Source organism: Lolium perenne, chromosome 3 (genome assembly GCF_019359855.2).
Source record: "Lolium perenne isolate Kyuss_39 chromosome 3, Kyuss_2.0, whole genome shotgun sequence".
In the NCBI taxonomy this organism is placed as follows: domain Eukaryota; kingdom Viridiplantae; phylum Streptophyta; class Magnoliopsida; order Poales; family Poaceae; genus Lolium; species Lolium perenne.
In genome coordinates, this window is record NC_067246.2 from 258953473 (window position 1) to 258971788 (window position 18316).

General features: G+C 48.7%; 1 protein-coding gene across 1 annotated transcript; it reads right to left on the minus strand.

Annotated features, from left to right (window-relative positions):
- Positions 1 to 12328: 12328 nt before the first annotated feature.
- On the minus strand, positions 12329 to 17980 carry LOC127344863 (uncharacterized). Its single transcript, XM_051371210.1, has 3 exons — positions 17634 to 17980; positions 14506 to 16664; positions 12329 to 14420 (listed from the first exon to the last, which is right to left on the minus strand). Exons 2-3 carry the CDS (start codon positions 16631 to 16633, stop codon positions 12799 to 12801), a joined length of 3750 nt encoding a protein of 1249 aa, XP_051227170.1. The 5' UTR covers positions 16634 to 16664; positions 17634 to 17980; the 3' UTR covers positions 12329 to 12798.
- Positions 17981 to 18316: the final 336 nt, after the last annotated feature.

Genomic DNA, 18316 nt, shown 5'->3' on the forward strand with positions numbered 1-18316 from the left:
ACGCGCTCATCGAGTTCCTCCGCGCTAACATGGATATCTTCGCATGGCAACCTTCTGACATGTCCGGAGTACCTAGGGAACTCGCCGAGCACTACCTCAACATAAATCCGGGGGCTAAACCGGTGAAGCAAGCTATGCGACGCTTTGGAGATAAGAAGCGCCGCGCCATAGGAATGGAACTAGCTAAGTTACTAGAGGCAGGTTTTGTAATAGAAGTTATCCACACCGATTGGGTCGCAAATCCCGTCCTTGTACCCAAAAAGAACACTGAAATACTAAGAATGTGCATCGATTACTCCGGCTTGAACAAGCATTGCCCGAAGGATCCGTTCCCCTTGCCGCGCATTGACCAAGTCATTGATTCGACGGCGGGGGCGGAACTTCTGTGTTTTCTTGATGCGTATTCCGGGTATCATCAGATCCGGATGAAGGAATCCGACCAAAAGGCGACTTCATTCATTACCCCGTTTGGTACTTACTGCTATGTTACTATGCCTTTTGGTTTGAAAAACGCAGGTGCCACCTACCAACGTACGATGCAGCGGTGCCTGAAGGACCAAATCGGCCGGAACGTGCACGCTTACGTCGACGACATCGCGGTCATGACCCGGAAAGGATCCGACTTGATCAGCGACCTCACAGAAACCTTCGACAACCTCCGCAGGTACAAGATGATGTTGAACCCGCTGAAGTGCGTCTTTGGCGTGCCAGCCGGAAAACTCCTTGGCTTCATAGTCTCTCACAGAGGCATTGAGGTTAACCCGGAAAAAATCAAGGCAATCCTGTGTATCAAACGGCCAACTTGTCTTAAAGATGTGCAACGACTAACTGGTTGCGTCGCAGCAATCAGTAGGTTTGTTAGCCGTCTTGGCGAGAAGGCGCTACCTTTGTACAAGCTGCTGAAGAAAACAGACAAATTCATCTGGGACGACGCAGCCGACGCAGCCCTTCGGGGGTTGAAGGAAATACTCACCTCCCCACCTATCTTGGCAGCCCCAGCAGAGTTAGAGCCAATGCTCCTTTATCTGGCAGCTACCAACAAAGTCATCAGCCTCGTCATCGTGGTGGAGCGAAAGGAAGAAGGTCATGAATATGACGTCCAAAGACCTGTCTACTACATTAGCGAGGTACTGACGGAGTCAAAGCAAAGATACCCTCACTTTCAGAAGCTAGCTTATGGAGTGTTCCTAGGCAGCCGGAAGCTGAGACATTACTTCCAAGAGCACCCAGTAACAGTTGTGAGCAAGGCTCCGCTGTCAACAATTCTCAACAACGCTGACGCAACAGGACGTACGGCTAAATGGGGCATCGAATTATCCGCCTTCGACATCGCTTACAAGCCTAGGACTGCGGTTAAATCCCAAGTCTTGGCAGATTTCGTCGCAGATTGGACAGAAGCTCCGGATGCAAGTCTGGAGCCGGAACCAGAAACATGGGTCATGCACTTCGATGGATCCAAGCAGCATCAAGGCTCAGGAGCCGGAGTCACCCTGAAGTCCCCTACCGGAGAAGAACTGCAGTATGTTCTGCAGATCCACTTCGAAGCTACAAACAACATGGCGGAATACGAGGCTCTACTACACGGTCTGCGCATCGCTAAGGAAATCGGGATCAAGCACATTATATGCTGTGGAGATTTCGACCTGGTGGCGCAACAAGTAGCCGGAACCTGGAACGCCAGAAACTCCGTCATGGCGGCCTACAGAGACGAAGTTGACGAGATCGCCAAGTGCTTCCTCGGATATGAAGTCAAGTACGTCAGCAGAGACGATAACACAGCGGCAGACATGCTATCCAAGCTCGGGTCCGGCAGGAAGCAAATTCCGCCTGGTATTTTCCTGGAGCACCTGCGGATACCCTCAGTTAAGGGCGCTAACCCGGAAAACCCAGAGGTGGCAGTATCTCCGGCAAAGGAAGTGATGGTTATCATTCCGGCTTGGACCCAGCCTTTCCTGGACTACCTCATCGATCAGAAGTTGCCAGAGGACGAGGTCCTTGCGCGACAGATCGTCAGACGAGCAAGATCCTACACAATTGTTGATGGACAGCTCTACAAACGAAGTGCAACAGGGGTATTTCTCAAATGCGTCTCCAATCAAGATGGCATTGAAATCCTCAGAGAGATCCATGCAGGGGACTGCGGGCATCATGCCGCCTCCAGGTCACTCGTTGCAAAAGCTTTTCGGCTAGGTTTTTACTGTAAAGAAGATGCTGACAAAATAGTCAAGACCTGCCGAGGTTGTCAGTACTACGCTACTCAACCAGACGCTCCAGCCCAAGAGCTGAAGATCATACCTATCACCTGGCCATTTGCGGTCTGAGGGCTCGATATGGTTGGTAAGTTAAAAAGATCATCTCCTGGTGGTTTTGAATACCTTCTGGTCGCTGTTGACAAATTCAGCAAGTGGATCGAGGCAAAGCCAGTGAGGAAGGCCGATGGTGCTACGGCACTAAAATTTGTCTGCAGCCTCGTGATGAGATTCGGCATCCCACACAGCATAATCACAGATAATGGCACAAACTTCGCTCAAGGAGAGTTGAGGGATTATTGTGAGACAGTAGGGATTCGGCTGGACCTTGCCTCTGTGGCTCACCCACAATCCAATGGTCAGGTTGAAAGGGCTAACGGCCTAATATTATCAGGAATTAAACCGCGCCTTGAAGAACCGCTGCGACGAGCAGCTGGAGCTTGGGCTGACGAGTTGGAAGCTGTTTTGTGGAGTTTACGAACTACCCCTAACAGATCAACAGGGTTTACCCCATTTTTTCTGGTATACGGATCTGAAGCCGTGCTTCCCTCCGACATCATCCACGATTCGCCGCGAGTTTCCGCCTACAATAAAGAAACAGCTGACGAGGCCAGACAGCTATCTGTAGACCTGATCGAGGAAGCTCGGAACTTAGCTGACCAGCGCTCCGCCATCTACCAGCAGAAGCTCCGACGCTATCACAGTCATCGAGTTCGGAATCGCTCCTTCATGGCAGGAGACCTGGTCCTCCGCCTTCGACAGGTGAAAGACCATAAGCTGCAATCTCCATGGGAAGGACCCTTCGTCGTTAGCAAAGTGCTTCATAACGGGTCGTACTACCTTGTTGATTTCCGCGAGCTGAAGGATAGACCTGCTAATTGGCACCGGAAACGCAAGCGTGAGGATCCGGATGATATCTATGACGAGACAGATCGCCCTTGGAACATCGCACAGCTACGTCCTTTCTACACTTAGCATATTTTTCCGAGTTACAAACTCTGTAATAGTTATACATGATCAATGAAATAAAGCTTATGGTTCACTCTTTGAGTCTTTTACCTCCTTTACTTGTTCATTTTAGATCGTGTATGTTTTTTCCGACTAAAACCGCAGAGCTGGATGTTTCCGCCTAGTCGTGTATGAAAGTTGTGATTTCCAAAATCGTCCTTTAGGACGTAAGCCTAAGTTTTCTGGTGGAAAATTTTTTCGTTGCAAACTCGTGGATTCCTGGTAGCGACTTCCGGCACCTAGGCTGGGGGCTTGTTTCCGCGGTTATGGACGGACGCCATTGGGTTTCGTCACCGCAGGCGAGCGTTTCTGGCCAAAGGTTTTCCGGCTCGTGGAAGGTCAAACGAGTAAGCCGGAAAATTAACAAACCAGCACTTGCTTTTAACAAACGAAACATGCAAATAATTCTAACGGATAGCAGGATAAGTTTTCCGCCCACGCATAATTGTTTCGTCCCTAGATACTTAAGAATTAAAGTTATATTACAAACCCTCGCTGGGGCCAAAATGATGTATTGTTTTTCCGCAGGACTAAGTTTTTACTTCTCCTCAACCGGAGAAGTTTCCACGTTGGCATCAGCTTCCCCTGCGTCAGTCGGAGTTTCCTTTTCTGCGTCTTTGGCAGGCGAAGAGACATCTTCATCTTCTTCCGCTCCAGCTGCAGTCGGAGAAGCAGCGCCACCTTGGTTCTTTGAGCTTGTCCATGTATACTGGCTTCCGGATTGGGCGGGCCTGTTTTCCGCTTCGCGATCCTCCAAATGCTCAGCTTCAAGAGGTTCGTCAGCAGGAAGAACTACCTTCTCATAAAATTCATCATGACGGATCCTCCGAGCAATGCGTGTATCATAGCCGCTAACCGCGTCAAGCAGCGCATTGACATTACATTCCGGAGGAACGCTAGAAGTCACCCGGTCCAGGTTTAAACTCAGATTATGCGCTAAGCACATAGCCAAGGACATGGCAGCTGCACCCCGTGCTGAAGAGGATTGCAGGTCCACAACCAGCTCCGGAAGCAAATCCATCCTCTTGATGAGCTTGCGCACATCGTAGACTCGGCTCTTCTTAATGTTGAGGTTGTGGCAGATTTTCCTGGAGGCGGAGATGAGATCCTTGCAGTCTTCTCCGGCCAACTGCAGCAGGTCATCGCGCGGGAACTGGCTCCGATGTTCCTCGTCATATCCGAGTGGATCTGGAAGACGCAAATTTTGTTAAAAACAACAAGTTGCACACATGCTGTCGTATAAGTTTCGAGGACGTACCCATGACGTCGGAGTTGAGCAAGTCCCAGCAGCTCTCTGCTGTTTCCATATACTTGCGAAGACCTCCAATTTCTTTTTGCTGCTTCTGGATGATGTCGCTGTCAGTCTGTCTTTTCAGCTCAAACTCACCAGTTTTCCGGATAAGCTCCGAGTTCTTCTCAGAAATTTTCTGTTCTGCCACTGCGAGTTTTGCTTCGAGATTCTTGTGTGCAGCACGTTGAGTCTCCAACTTGGAGGAAGCTGCAGCGAGAGAAGAGGAGGCACCTGCTCATAGTTTTATAAAGCATCAAGGTCGGAAAGTGCGGGACATAACCCACAATCGTCAGATGATCGGAAACCAACCTTGAGCTTCTGAAAGTTGTTTCTTCAGAGCCGCATTCTCCGCCTGAAAGCATTGGATTTTCTCCGCCTGTCTGATGGTCACACGACGCTGCAGCGCAATGTTTTTGTGCAACTCGTAATGCAGGGCTTTTTGTTCCTGCAAACACAGTCAGAAATGGAGTGAGTTCCGCCATCATGGTTTAAGTCTTTCAAAAGCATTGTCGCTGGAAATTTTTTCCGCCATCATGCTTGGGGGCTACCACGACATTTCAAACTTTCCTTTCAGATTAAGTTCTCTAAAAGTATTCAGATGCTAACTGATAAAGTTTCCGCCTAAATACTTGGGGGCTACTGGGGAGTTACCTTTTGCTTGCAAACAAGCTTGTCGAAGAATTCGCCAATGTTTTTCTTGACGTCCTGGATCTCCGACATTTCAACGTCTGGTTTGCCCCAGGCATTGTTCAGCATAGCATTGAGCAAATCTTGCTCCAGCTCCCACTTCTCTGCCTCCGTTAGTTTGTTAAAAAACTTCGTGGCATAGGCTTTCGGGGTGGAAGTAAGATCAGCCGGATCTCCAAAGTTTTTGGGGAAAACGACCATATCACCTGTGGTGGCTTCAGCTTTGCCAGATGAATTAACTTCTGCATCCCCCTGTTTTCGTCCTTCAGTTTCGTCGTTGATGGGACCCTTGCCGCCGGAACCATCTCCGCTCGCTCTGTCGCTGCTAACCGGAATTACTTCCGGTGGAGTGGGTGCGGCAGGAGTCGGAGACTGGTCCGCGGGAGGAGGAGAAGGCTGCAGGGGGGCTTGTGGAGCGCTCGGCGGAACTGGCGTCGAAGGACCAACGGCGGGAGATTTCTTCTGCATATACTTAGTGATATGCTCCTGAACATTGGTCCGCGCGGTGGTAGGGTTCGGATTCCTGTGAGCAAGTAAAAGGAAAGTATACATAACACAGCTTACCAAGATAAACAGCGCATGTTACTCGGAAGCTTACGCTGCGCCCGGAATGTTGGGACGTGAGGGTTTCCCTGCTATCGAAAGCATCTTCAGGCGCTGGCGCTCCGCCTTCCTGGAGTCAAGCGGAGGTGGTTTGACCACCCTGGGTTTCTTGGCGGAAGCCTCACCGCTGCCTCCAGCGTCGGAGCCAGAGACTTTGGCGCGGGGACGCTTTGAAGGTCGAGGAGCAGCCTTTCGGGGCACTCGTTCTTCTTCCTCCTTCCGGATCCTCTTCCACCGAGTCACCGCTAACGGGAACTCGGAGTATGGTGCGTAGGTTTTCTTCCGCCAAAGAGTCAAGCTGCGAAAAGGGTGAGCAGAACAAGTTAAACACTTAGAAAATTGTGAAAGGATAAAGGAATGCGAAGGATTAAGTGCTTACCGGAGGACATTTGTCGTGTGTGCTAATATCCTTGATCAGTTCCGGGACCTGTTGGCCCCTAGGAATTTTCACCAACGTCTTGAACCTTCTCTTGAGGGAGTCGGCCGGAAGATCGTGGCGAGTGACTCGGAGGAGATCGTCCGCCCCAGTGTAAGCGCACATCAGGCGTGCGTTGTAGCGCAGGGGCTGGATCCTCCGGGTAAACCAGCTGAGGGTGAGCTGGGCCCCGGTCAGTCCATCATGAACTAACCAGGAAATCCTCCGCGCGGCCTTCTCCAGTATGGGTGTTTGGGCAAGCGTGGGGATGAAGCTCCAGCTCGCCAATTCTTCCGGAGGCGTATTGCTGAAGGGCGGGAGTCCAACATGGACGTTCGGAACTGACGCGTTCTTCACATAAAACCATCCGGCGTTCCAGTACCGGACGGACTCGTGGGAATCGTGAGGCGGATACATACGGCCAGGTCGGAGCATGAAAGTCATGCTCCCGCAGTTCAGCATGGCCTTGTCCTTCGTCTCCTTCTTCACTCGGAAAAAGAACTGCCACAGCTTGACATCAGGTCGGATCCCCAGATGCCCTTCGCAGAGAGTTGCGAAGTTCGAGAGCAGGAGGTAGGAGTTGGGGCAGATGTTGTGGGGCTGGAGCCCGTACGTGTCGAGGACGGAGAGGAAGAACTCCGAGCAAGGGAGTGATAATCCGCGCTCGACCCACGCCTTTGTCATGACGCGTTCGTCCGCGTCGGGTTTGGGAATGTCGGAGTCGCGCGTGAAACTCCAATGCTCGGAGATCATGCCTTCGTTTTGAAGCTCCCGGAGCTCCGCGTCAGTTGTCTCGCAGGGCCACCATTGACCCCGCACCCCCTCACGGCTCCGGGCCTTGGAAGCTTTCTTGTTTTCCACCTCTTGTACCTTGGCTGCCATTCTAGCTTGGCCTTGTAGCTCCTCTTCGAGCTCTTGGGCTGTTGGGATCCGGCCTAGTAAAGTACTGGAAGAGGCGGAGAATGGTTGAGCAAGCCTAACGTCGGAAACATATGGTGGTAGATACGCAATGGGATCCGGGCAAAATGGTTCCACAGCACTGGGATCCGGGCTACTCGGAGAACTACCAGTGCAGTGAGGAGAACCGTGAGACATGCTTCCGGCTGCACCCATGCGAGCTAAGTTGAGTATCCGGATCTACACTAAGTTTATCTTCTACGAGGCCGGCGCACGTACCGTTAATGGCGCGGTGGCTCGACGGAGCTCCGGTGGAGTCGAGGTCGCCGGACTTGCAGGGAATCGCTTCGTGTGACCACAAATCGGCGGCGGGAAGGATTTCCTGTTCAACCGAGGGGATCTTGGCGCGAGGAGAGGCTTGAGCCGGCAGCGCGTGAAGCTCACCGTGGCAAAGTTCGCCGGAGATGAGATCTATCGGGCGGCGCGGCGCGAGGAAGAAGACGACGTGGGTGAGAAGGTGAAAGAATGAGAAATTACCGCGGGCGAGGGTTATATATAGGCCACGCGCGAAGATTTGGGATTCGGATCCAATGGTGGAAACGGAACGGTCGCACCGTTGGATGGATGACACGTGTCTTAGGTCAAGTGCGGTAAAACGACGTGGAGGTAACTTAACCATGCACTCCCGAGATTTCCGGCTAAAAATTTGCATCTGCGAAAATTTAGCGCGGGAAAAAAGGAAGGTGTGCGCGGGAAAAACGGAGTCTCCGTTGCAATACCTAATCTGAAGACGAAGGATTTCCGAATAGATGATACCGGAAACAAGTAAAGGTTTTTGAAGCTCTCCAAGATTCTCTTCGGATCCAAGCTGAATGATGAATCTCGGAAAACTTCGGGGGCTACTGTTGTGGGTATACTTTATGGGTATATCAACGACATGGCCTGGATCCGGCAAGCCCGGGTGGCCCACCGACGGTGATGGTGGCATGTGGCCCATCGGGCGGCCCAGTTGCTGTTGATCGTGAAGGATGAAGTCCAGCCCAGGAACGAGGAGCCGGATCTTAACCGACCTATGAAGGAGGCCGGATCCGTAGAGGCCCATAAAGTATCCGGATCCAGCGCGGCCTAGAAGGAAGGCGGATCCTTGACGTACACGGCAAGATATTGTACCGTAGTTAGGTAACTTGTATTCCGGCTAGGACTCTCCATGTAAACCCTAGATCCGTGCGCCTATATAAGCCGGATCCTGGGAGCCCTAGAGGCACAACCACAACTCATTGTAACAACGCGAAAGAGCCTGGGATAATTCCGCATAAGCAGTAGGCCCTGTCATCGTGCAGGTGTTCCGAAGCTGGGTAAATCGCGTACCACCGTCCCGAGAGCACTCCGCCCTATGGCCCCTACTTATTTTCCCCCTCGTGAGGATCCCTCCTCCGGGGTACCGTCGATTAGGCAACGACAGCGACCACGGGAGAGGGTGGCGGCGCCTGCGAGGTAGCAACAGCGGCCGGCTGGGTCGATTCGAGACTCATCGGGGAGAAATCGGAGGGTGGCGGTGACAAGGTATTAACTTGTCAATGCCTACAAGTAGTAGACTAGGGTTTCGTTGGATGTAGAGGGCAAGTAGATCTCGAAGGTTTCAGCCGAAAAGTACTCGACGATGTAAAAACTAGGGTTTGCTAAAACAATGATTCGATCCTCTCTTTGTCCCTCGACTCCCCCTTATATACAAGTTGGAGCCGAGGGATTCGTAATACACAAGTTTACAGAGTCCGGGAGGGTTTCTAACCCGTCCCGCAAGATTTACAATTGACACTTCCTATTACAACTCTATCTTTCCATAATAACATCTTGGGCCTCCGAATCTTCTTATTCTTCGAGTCTTGGGCCTTGAATAAATCCCGGGTATCATCTTCGGCAGGCCCATTGGGGATGCCTATATCAGGCGGCGCAGAGGAAGGTGATGGCGCACAGATCGGCGGCGGCGGTGGTTGGGAGGAGCTGAAAGTTCCCTCGCGCGCAGTAGGGATTGTGTTCGGGCTGCGTTCGGTTCGCTCCGTCGGTCCCCTGAAAAATATTTTTAGTTTTGCCCCGTTTATGATCACTGATCGGAGTCATTTTTCAGCCCGAACCTGTAAACTGGCGGTTATTTTTCGGTTTTATGCCTTTTATGGACTCTGCTAGAGATGCTCTTAGCTCTCTAGGTTCATGTGCAGACTTAATACATATTATGTGCCATCTCTGTCGAACACAGCGAAAATTAATATGGAAAGGAGGGAGTGCAAAATATTCAGTAACATCATACGGTCTCGTGTTAGGTAAAAAAGGCTGGAAACACTAAAGAGCACACAGGGCAAACCATTGAAACGCGAAGCACACAGGAGCACAGCAGGTTATTTTTGGTCTCACCCATCCTTAAGGGTGACTTCTTTTGGGCTCCTGCTTATGCAGAAGCCAGCTTATAGAAAATGGTGGGGAGAAACTGTGGTGGGAAGAAGCTCCACGGCGCGGCCACTTGCTCTTCTCCACCTCGTCGTGAAGCATGTTTTGGAGGGACGCGATGATCGAAAAATGCTCCTGAACATCGTCGTCGAAGGTTTGCTCTTCCTCCATCATTTGGACGATCATCTCGTCGTCACTATCCATGTCTGAAGCAAAACAAATGGTTAAAATTCATTCGCGGCAGAGGAGGCAACGACTAGCAACCTATGGCGCCTACCAGACAAGGCCGCCGAACACCTTCTATGAGCGGAGAAGGGGCGGATTTGCCGGCGCGTTATGGGACGCATTGGCGAAGCGGCGGCGGCGAAAAGGACGGCGAGGGAGGCAGCCGTCACGAAGGTGCCCGACTCAGGAGAGATTGGCCATCGAGACGGCCGACAAATCGAGCGGCTACAGAGGGGTGGGAGGCGCGCCGAGAAATAAAAAGAACCAACCGTCCGGTGGGCGTCCGCCTCGCTCTGTCCGGCGCGTCCAAAGCGTCCGTTGTGGAGCGGGGACGGCCTCGGGGCGCCGGACACCGTATTGAGCCACGGGGGGGGGGGGGGGGGGGGGGAAGAAGGCTTTGGGGCGCGCTCCAAAAATCTTTGGGGGACGTGACTGGAGATGCTCTAAAATATCTAGATTCATTCTGCATCTCCAAAATGTCTAGATAAATCAGTGCATGGCATAATATATACAAAAAAACAAACCAGGTTTACATGGTTCAGCCCACTCACCGAAGAGGCTGGGAAATCTCTGATAATTCAATTGCCTCAGAATGACATTTGCCATGTATATAGTAGATGTGATTATCGAAGTAAGAAAACCCTAAAGTAAACTAGAAAGATGAAAGATTGAACTACGATTATTTTCCAGACAAAAACTTGAGAGAGAACTGAAAAATCCCGACTGAACTCAGAAATGGGGCCATTTTCCTCCTGCAGCACGGTCAGAGACGGCCAGGAGATCACCTCAGATCACATAATATAGTACTTCGTTTGGATTAAAACTGATCTACATGGGCATAGAGGATGAGTTTTTGCAAACCAAAAATTGAAATCATGGGTATGCGGAAACTAATTTTGCTAACACATGGATTAGTTAATATATCCAAATAATGATTTTCGTAGACTCGGGGCGAAACCATTTTTTTTCTTAAAGAGTTCTCACGGTAACAGAACCGAACATGAGAACCCGGAAGTCCAATATTAATTCGGTTCCTAAATCATTCTTAAAGAAAGAAACCAAAGATGTTACCAGTTCGGTCCTTGGTTCGATTAACAACCATTTACTTGGCCGAACCTATTAGGTAGTGGACAATAATGCCAAAGCATGATGCATCTCCTACCCTCTCATCCAACCATGGTCTAACCTAAAACCGGTTTTTCAGTATCCTCTTCCCAAAAATTCTCATATTAATTAGTTGTGATTTTTAAGAAATCGAAATATTTAAACATGAAAAACGAATAAACCAACGAAACCAAGTACTCGCAGAGCTACATGCAAGTCGAGGTTGGGGGGGGGCACCCCCCAGTGGTCACCCGAATGCACATTTGTCCCTAATCGCATGCATCCCAAGCTCCGAAACTCACAATAAGAACCTAACAATACAAAATAGGTGACACACTCTTGATGATTGTTGTGGTGCTCACTACCGCGTGCATCGCTTCATCACATTTAAGGTCGCCCTTCAATGATGGAGAAATCACTTCGCGGGGTACCTACCGAAGGGGATGGCATACCCACTGGGTGATGTGAATATCGTTTGCGCGGTATGAATCTTTAGTTAACTTCACCAGTGTGACTCGCAGTTCTCCCAACATGCAGGTACGTGGTTCGCCGGTGCTGCCTCATGGAAGCGCTAGTATGGCACATGGTGCTCGGATTCACTATATTAAACCACATTGATGGATTAAGTAGAGCTACGACAAAGCCAAGCCTGTTTTGCCCTAAAAAAGATACATAGTCACAAATCATGACTAAACTCAGCCATGGAGCCATTTTCCTCCTGTAGCAAAGACGGACAGGAGATCAACTCAGGTTCCAGCATATATCAACCACAAGTGAAACAAAATGCACTCTTACCAATGATTAATCAATATTAATAAGCGAGATTAACCTTATAATTATATAATTGGGGATGTAGCTCAAATGGTAGAGCACTTATTTAGCTTATAAGAGGAAGGGGGATCGATACCTCCCATCTCCAACTTTTTAAATTTGTTTATTTTCTTAGGGTGGTCGTTTTTTCTTTCTTGCAGAACACGGCCAGATAAAAAAGAAAGGAAAGACTGATGTGACTCTGCATGGCTACTTATTGGGTCTTTAGTTGGGCTGGAACGTCCATCCCCTGTTGGGCCATGCCCCTGTTATATTAGCCAGCTACAACGACACATCCCCTCAAAAAAAAAAAAACTACAACGACACAGGGTCCACTAAACAAAACCAACGTAGTATCTATCCCTCGCTGCTGGATAAGTTGCTCAACTGACTACAATTCGGTGACCAACAAGGCTGTTCTGCCTGATAGCACATTCAACTAAAGCAGGTTTGTAATTCTGTTCACATGAGGTAAAAGGAACCTTTCCAGGAAAAATAAGAAATGCTGTAAAAATCTGGCAGTGGTCTAATCATCGTATTCACTGCCTTTCAAAATGAAAGAGAAAAAGATCTTGTATTCACACATACAGTCCCAAGTGAAAAATCGACGGCAAGCAATGCACTTAGCCTTATATGTACTTCCTCTAATTCCCAGCTGCACATGAGCTCTTACATAAAACTCTCAGTTCCATCAAGTAGCGTAAGAAATCTACATTACATGATAGAATCCACTGTTCTCTCTCCCTGGTACCACACCACACTGCCCGAGCAAACAAATTACGGGCAGAGGAGGGGAGAATTTTAAAAAAAAGGACAAAACAAATCAAATTTGAATACAAACGGTCAAAAACCTCAAACCGAGAAAAAAAAGACCATCCACAAAAATCTAGAGCAAAACTTCATATCTTGAGTATTGGCAACTATATGTGGAACAGCTATACCGTGGTTCTCAAAGGAGTGATTCGTCTGTTAACCAAAAATAACCTTTTCAATCAAGAATGGTCTGTTCCAACTTGGTTAACATTTCCGCGGCTGCATTTATCTTTTAGCAATCTAGTGATAGCAATTCATTGATGTTCACTTCCCTCTGATTTCACAGAAGCATCCTCGGACTGCATTGTCTTCACAGTACTCTCCTCATGGCCATCAGAGAGCTTCTTGAACACTGCATTTACGTCGTCATCGAGGGTGTTTGACTCAGTACAACTCATGTTGCTTGCAGTCTTCATTAGTTCAGGCTTCGTATCTTCTGTAGCCAAATGCAGACTTTGAGCATGTGTACCTTCTGGAAGATTATCTTGTGCTGCAAATTCTGCAGTCTCTCCACAGCCATCTTTATCTTCGTTTTGTTCCAAGCAACTATTCACATCAAGGCGAGAGTGTTCCTCCAAAGCAGAAAAAATATCATTGACTGATTTTGCTTCAATGACATGTAACTGCTCCGAACCCTCGAAGGGCTCTGAATCAACATCAAGATCTGAGACATGTGAGGTTGCTGTGTCCAGGTTTGGCTCATCAGCACCATCATTCGCTTGTTTAAAAGCCGTCTCTATGTCGTCCAGAGACTTGGCATCAACAGGCGTCATCTCGGCATCAATTCTACCTGTCACGGGCTCATGTTCAGTAACCCCCAGTTCACTTGCTCCAACCACCAAGTATGCTTCTGACGGTGTGTTGACTGAAGAAACTTCTGTGACTTCTGGTAGTTTCAACTCTGTATTCACTGCTTCAAATGAACTTGCTTCAAGAATCTTTCGCCGAGGATTGTAGACAGTCTGCTCAGGGTCATCATGAGATGTCCGTAATGACCAACTAAATTCAGGATCAGAGCCACTTAGGTAATCGACCGATGGGGATCGCTCGCGAGAGTCTAATGCACTAGCATCTGACATGGTATTGTCATCAGAAATCTCAGGGCTAATCAATGAGTCTTCAGTAACACCACCAGCAGGGTTGTCAGTGTGGAAGCTATGATCAGGCACCTGCTGATCCAGTCTCATTGGTTCTACCCGGAAGTCACCCACCGCGTCCAATTCCGACAGGAAACTTTCATCAATAACGTTATCCTCTAAAGGCTCAGGATAGATTTTATCAGCATCATCATCAGAATCAAGTAGATAAGCTGAAGTTAATTCTTCCTTCATATCAACCATATCTACCCTGTCAGGTTCAGAAGCCACGGAGAAAAATGGGTTTAAGATATCTTTAGGCTCAACCGGAGATTGGATGGAGTCACTCACTTCAGGAGGGCACAAGGAAGCGGCCGCAGAGCTCGGGCTTACTTCGGTGTCAACATCAAAGTGCTCTTCAATTACATGCAAGTCACTCAATGCAGTACCACTAACAGTAAATGTTGCAGTTTCATGCTTTTCTTGTATATTGAAGTTCTCGACAACCCTCTCTTCAGGGATAGGATGAAGGTCCATAGATATTGCAGGCAATGTTTCCTTCTCAAAATCTGTGAGCAAGTCCATCGACCCATGAATCAGAATTTCTGGTGGGATTTCATTGTTTGGATAGGACCTGGAAATAATATTTCCATCCTCCTCAGCTATATTGGTCGCACCAAGAGAAAGTTCCCCTGATCTTAACTCGTTCTCTTCAGCTGGCCTGGGAGAGGAAAGCCATTCTGATAACTCAACTGTTGTGTCTGAGGCCATAGAAGACTTAGCACCAAGGAAGTTTTCACCTGCATAACAGGATAATGTTCAAATAAAGGTGTGGAGGGCAAATTTATGTTTATTACAAAAATAAGTCAGATGGAATTTGCTTACCATCTCCATCTTCCCAGCTAAGCAAGTCAGCGACTGGATTAAGTGGCATCGTGGAGTTTCCATCTGATTTGACCATGCAATCTCCATCATGGGCCTTCCCTTTTGCGGAGGTAAGATATGCTTCTCTTTCTTCCGATCTTTCAAAGACAAAATGATGTAGAGCAATCTCACGTTCGTCAATGTCGCTATGGTCTAGTTCAACATCCACAGAGTTGATACCATCTGAGCATTCACTTCCAGCATCTGCCAGGTCACTGTCCTGTGTCGCGAGAGCTGGTGACACATGCTCCTTGTGCACATCCTTTTCATCAAGTTCGTTGTGATCCTCCTGATCCGCAACCGAAGAAGCAATATCAGATTCAGTAACAGAACTTAATTTAGACTCGCTCTTATCACTGAACTGCCTTTCAAAATGACTTGTGCCCCCTTCCACTGTCTCAGGGACAAAATATGGCTTCAGTCTAGACGAACGTCTCGCCTGGGTAGCATTTGTACTTCCAAAGTTGAAGCTCTCGTGCCTTCTGAAGATGTCACGATGAGAAGTTGCTGGTGATTCCCCAGCGCTTAAATTATCATGTGCAGGGACGGCACTTTCACTCAAATTGTCAAGAAAATCAAATGGGTTCTTTCTGGCATGCAGGATTGAAGGAGCTGAACCAGGAATTGCTGCTTCGTCAGAATCATAAGGTAGGTCGAATGGGTTCCTCCTTGGAACTGAGATATGTGATACTTGTGCATGGAAGCGTGATAAGTCATGTATCCCAGTGTCGTTGCTACTGACATCTGTCAGATTATTGTCAAGTTCAAATATTATGTTCTTCTTGGATCTTCGCCTAACCATCAAAATCTCCAACCTGCGGTTCCTTTCCATCTCAGAATATCCAAGATCCATCAGATTTTTTGCATCATCCGCTGTCCAAATAAATGCAGCTTCCTGTCCTTCATCTTTCTTGTTCACCTCACCACTGTCTTTAGCATCGTCGTTGGCATCCTCATCATTACTATCATCATCACTTTGATGATCCTGTGAGGAGACATGTGAGTCCGTGTCTGAATCATCATTAGGAATGGGATCAGGACGAGTGAAACCAGCACCCAGAAGAGGGTCAATCTCATCGAGGACTGGTGCGATGTCAGTCATGGAAGCATCAGGTGAAGAACTCTCATCCCCATCAGAGTCAAAACCAGATGAACCATCATCACTGCCAACAGCTGCCCATGGTGAACCAAGTGAGGAATCGAGGAGGTTATCCTCAACGGCCTTGCTAGTTTCAACCTTCAGCTCATCGGGCTCTGTATTCTGGTTCAGGGAAACAGCATAAGTTGGCCTGCTAGTTCCAGCTACCTCATTACTTGACCTCTCTTCCAATATATCGCTTAGTTTGCTAGCTGCTTGATTCATATTCTCCACCATTTCAGCATGTTTGATAACATTTTCATTTTCACTGGATGAAAACATGCCAAAGGATGCACCCTTGTCGTTCAGACCTTCAAATAAGCTAGTGTTCCTTTCAGCCTTTTCTGGCATAAAGAATGAATCTTTGTATTCCCTTTCCTGGTTAAAGAGCCATCCATCCCCTGCTTCAACCTGTTGACGAAAATTGACCATGGAAGGAAATGGAGTTAATGCTTTAGGTATGTCATGGTGTTCAAGTTTCTCATCTTCTTCATCAACTCTTCTCAGAAGAGGAACATCATCACCATGCTCACCAGACCTCTGTCTGACAGACGGCACCCTCTTAGTTTCCCTTTCATTGAGGTTTTCTGTGGTACTCCTAAAACTAGGAACTGAAATTCTCTGATCTGACTCAAACTGAACATCAGTTGAAAAGTTCCCAAGCTTAAAATCTGAAATCTCTGGAGTACTCTTGGCAGCCTCACCAGCTTCAGGTTGATTTGTCTCCCCATAACTCAGGAGGACTCCCAGAAGAAGAGTAGTACATATAATTACAGGCGAAGATGATAACAGAAATGCAAAGAAACCCGGTGAAGATCTGTACAATAAGTAGATCAAAACACCCGAACTGAGAAGGACTGGATGTTCAGAGACACATCTGTAGCTTTTTCTAACAGAGGACCTCAGAACTTTCTTGATACATGCAGCAACTTGTTTTGTCTCAAGAGCCATGGCATGAATCCTCTCGGCCTCCAGCACAAACCTGGCATTTAGAAAGTTACAGATGGGATCAGTTGGTTAGTTCAGTAAAACATAGTACTCCCTCCGTTCCGTATTTGTTGTCGCTAATTTAGTAGTACAGCTTTGTACTAAAATCGGCGGCAGCTAATATGGAACGGAGGGAGTAGTATTTTGCATTGATTGGTAGTACATATAAATGACTTCCGGAAATTTTAGCTTATGCCATCTTAACAATTCCATCCTGTAACTCGATCAATGGAAGTTTTGTTTTATTCCTGTTTAAAAGGTAACCAAGCTAGCGCAACTAGTGGAGCTTTACAATTGTACCAGATACTGAACTCGCAAAGAGACTGTCCGATCCAGATGAGAACTAGTAGTAGTAAAAATAGATTTAGCTCGTGCTATCTCAACAATTCCATGTTCAACCATCAATGGAGGTTTTGTTCAGTTCCTATTTTGAAGGTAACCAAGCTAGCGCAACTAGTGCAGTTGTACCAGATACCGAGCTCGCAAAGAGATGTACCGACCCAGATGAGAATTAGTACTAAAAATAGATGAGGAGTAACCTAGCTTAAGCACAAGGCAAGTTGACAAGCAGCTCATGCTGAGCAATCAGCAAGCACTTGTGAAATCAAATGTTGCGACCAACAAGCTGATCACTAGGTCTCCTTAAAATAAAAAAAAGCTGATCAGGTCGATTATCATAGGTGGGATATACTAGCATCAAACGAGCTTCAGACGCTAAATCCGTAAGCTAAACCCCACCTGGAAGAGGCGGATCATAGCACAGCTATAGCACCATCACCTGTACTGCCTACCAGTACGGAGCAGAGGAACACGCAGATCTTCCCCACCGAGAAAGAACCCAATCCACACGGCAAGAAATCAACAAACTCTAGAAAGATAACAATCAAGCAAGGCACGACCAGAATCGAGCCCATCGGTCGCAGATCCCCCAGTGCACAGTTCAAGAGCATCAGAAACAGCGTACCTCTTGAGGAGGAAGCTCGGCGGGCGGCCAAGTGGGGAAAGCTCCAAGAAGCGGAAGGAACCAAAACAGTGCGCGACCCGGCAAACCAGAAGAAGTCCAGAGCGAGAAGCGATCGATCGCCGGGGGTCAAATCAGGGAGGCGTCAGCGTCGGAAGAAATGTCGTGCTGCTGCTGTGCGTGACTTGCGGTAGTGGTAGTAGTAGAGGTATTTTGAGCTTGGACCGCCACTTTCGGCAGCGAGTCCGCGGTGGAAGGAAGCGGATTTGGTGGCGGTGGTGGTGGTGGGCGGCGATGGCGATGGCGATGGCGATCGGCCGTGGAGCAGAGAGGAGGAAGGGGGAGGGAAGGGAAGAAAAAAAGAGGAATGGGGGAAAGGAGGGCGGCAGTGGCAGAGAAAGCGGAAGGGGAGTGGGCGGGCCCGGCCTCTCTGTCTCTCCGTCGGTACAGCTGTGCCGCCGCGTGTCACTGGCAGGTGGGGACCTTGGAGGTCGGGCCCAGATGGTAGCGGGCGCGGAGGGAAGGCGACGGCGGCGAGGAACTTTTTTGCTCTCTGCGCTGGGCAGCCTGGCAGTGGCAAAGGGCAGGCGCTCGTGTCGGGCCGGCGGCGCCGGCCAACGGCGCGAACGAATGGAAAGATCGTCGCTTTGTAGCTGCTGCCGTCAGGACGGCGGTCATGGTCGGTG

Bases quoted from the DNA above. Each gene is read 5' to 3' on its own strand.
- LOC127344863 (XM_051371210.1), bottom strand. From the start codon at position 16,633: ATGGCTCTTGAGACAAAACAAGTTGCTGCATGTATCAAGAAAGTTCTG. The intron at 14,421-14,505 runs GTAAGCAAATTC...CCTGTTATGCAG, and splicing joins TAGCTGGGAAGATGGAGATG to GTGAAAACTTCCTTGGTGCT.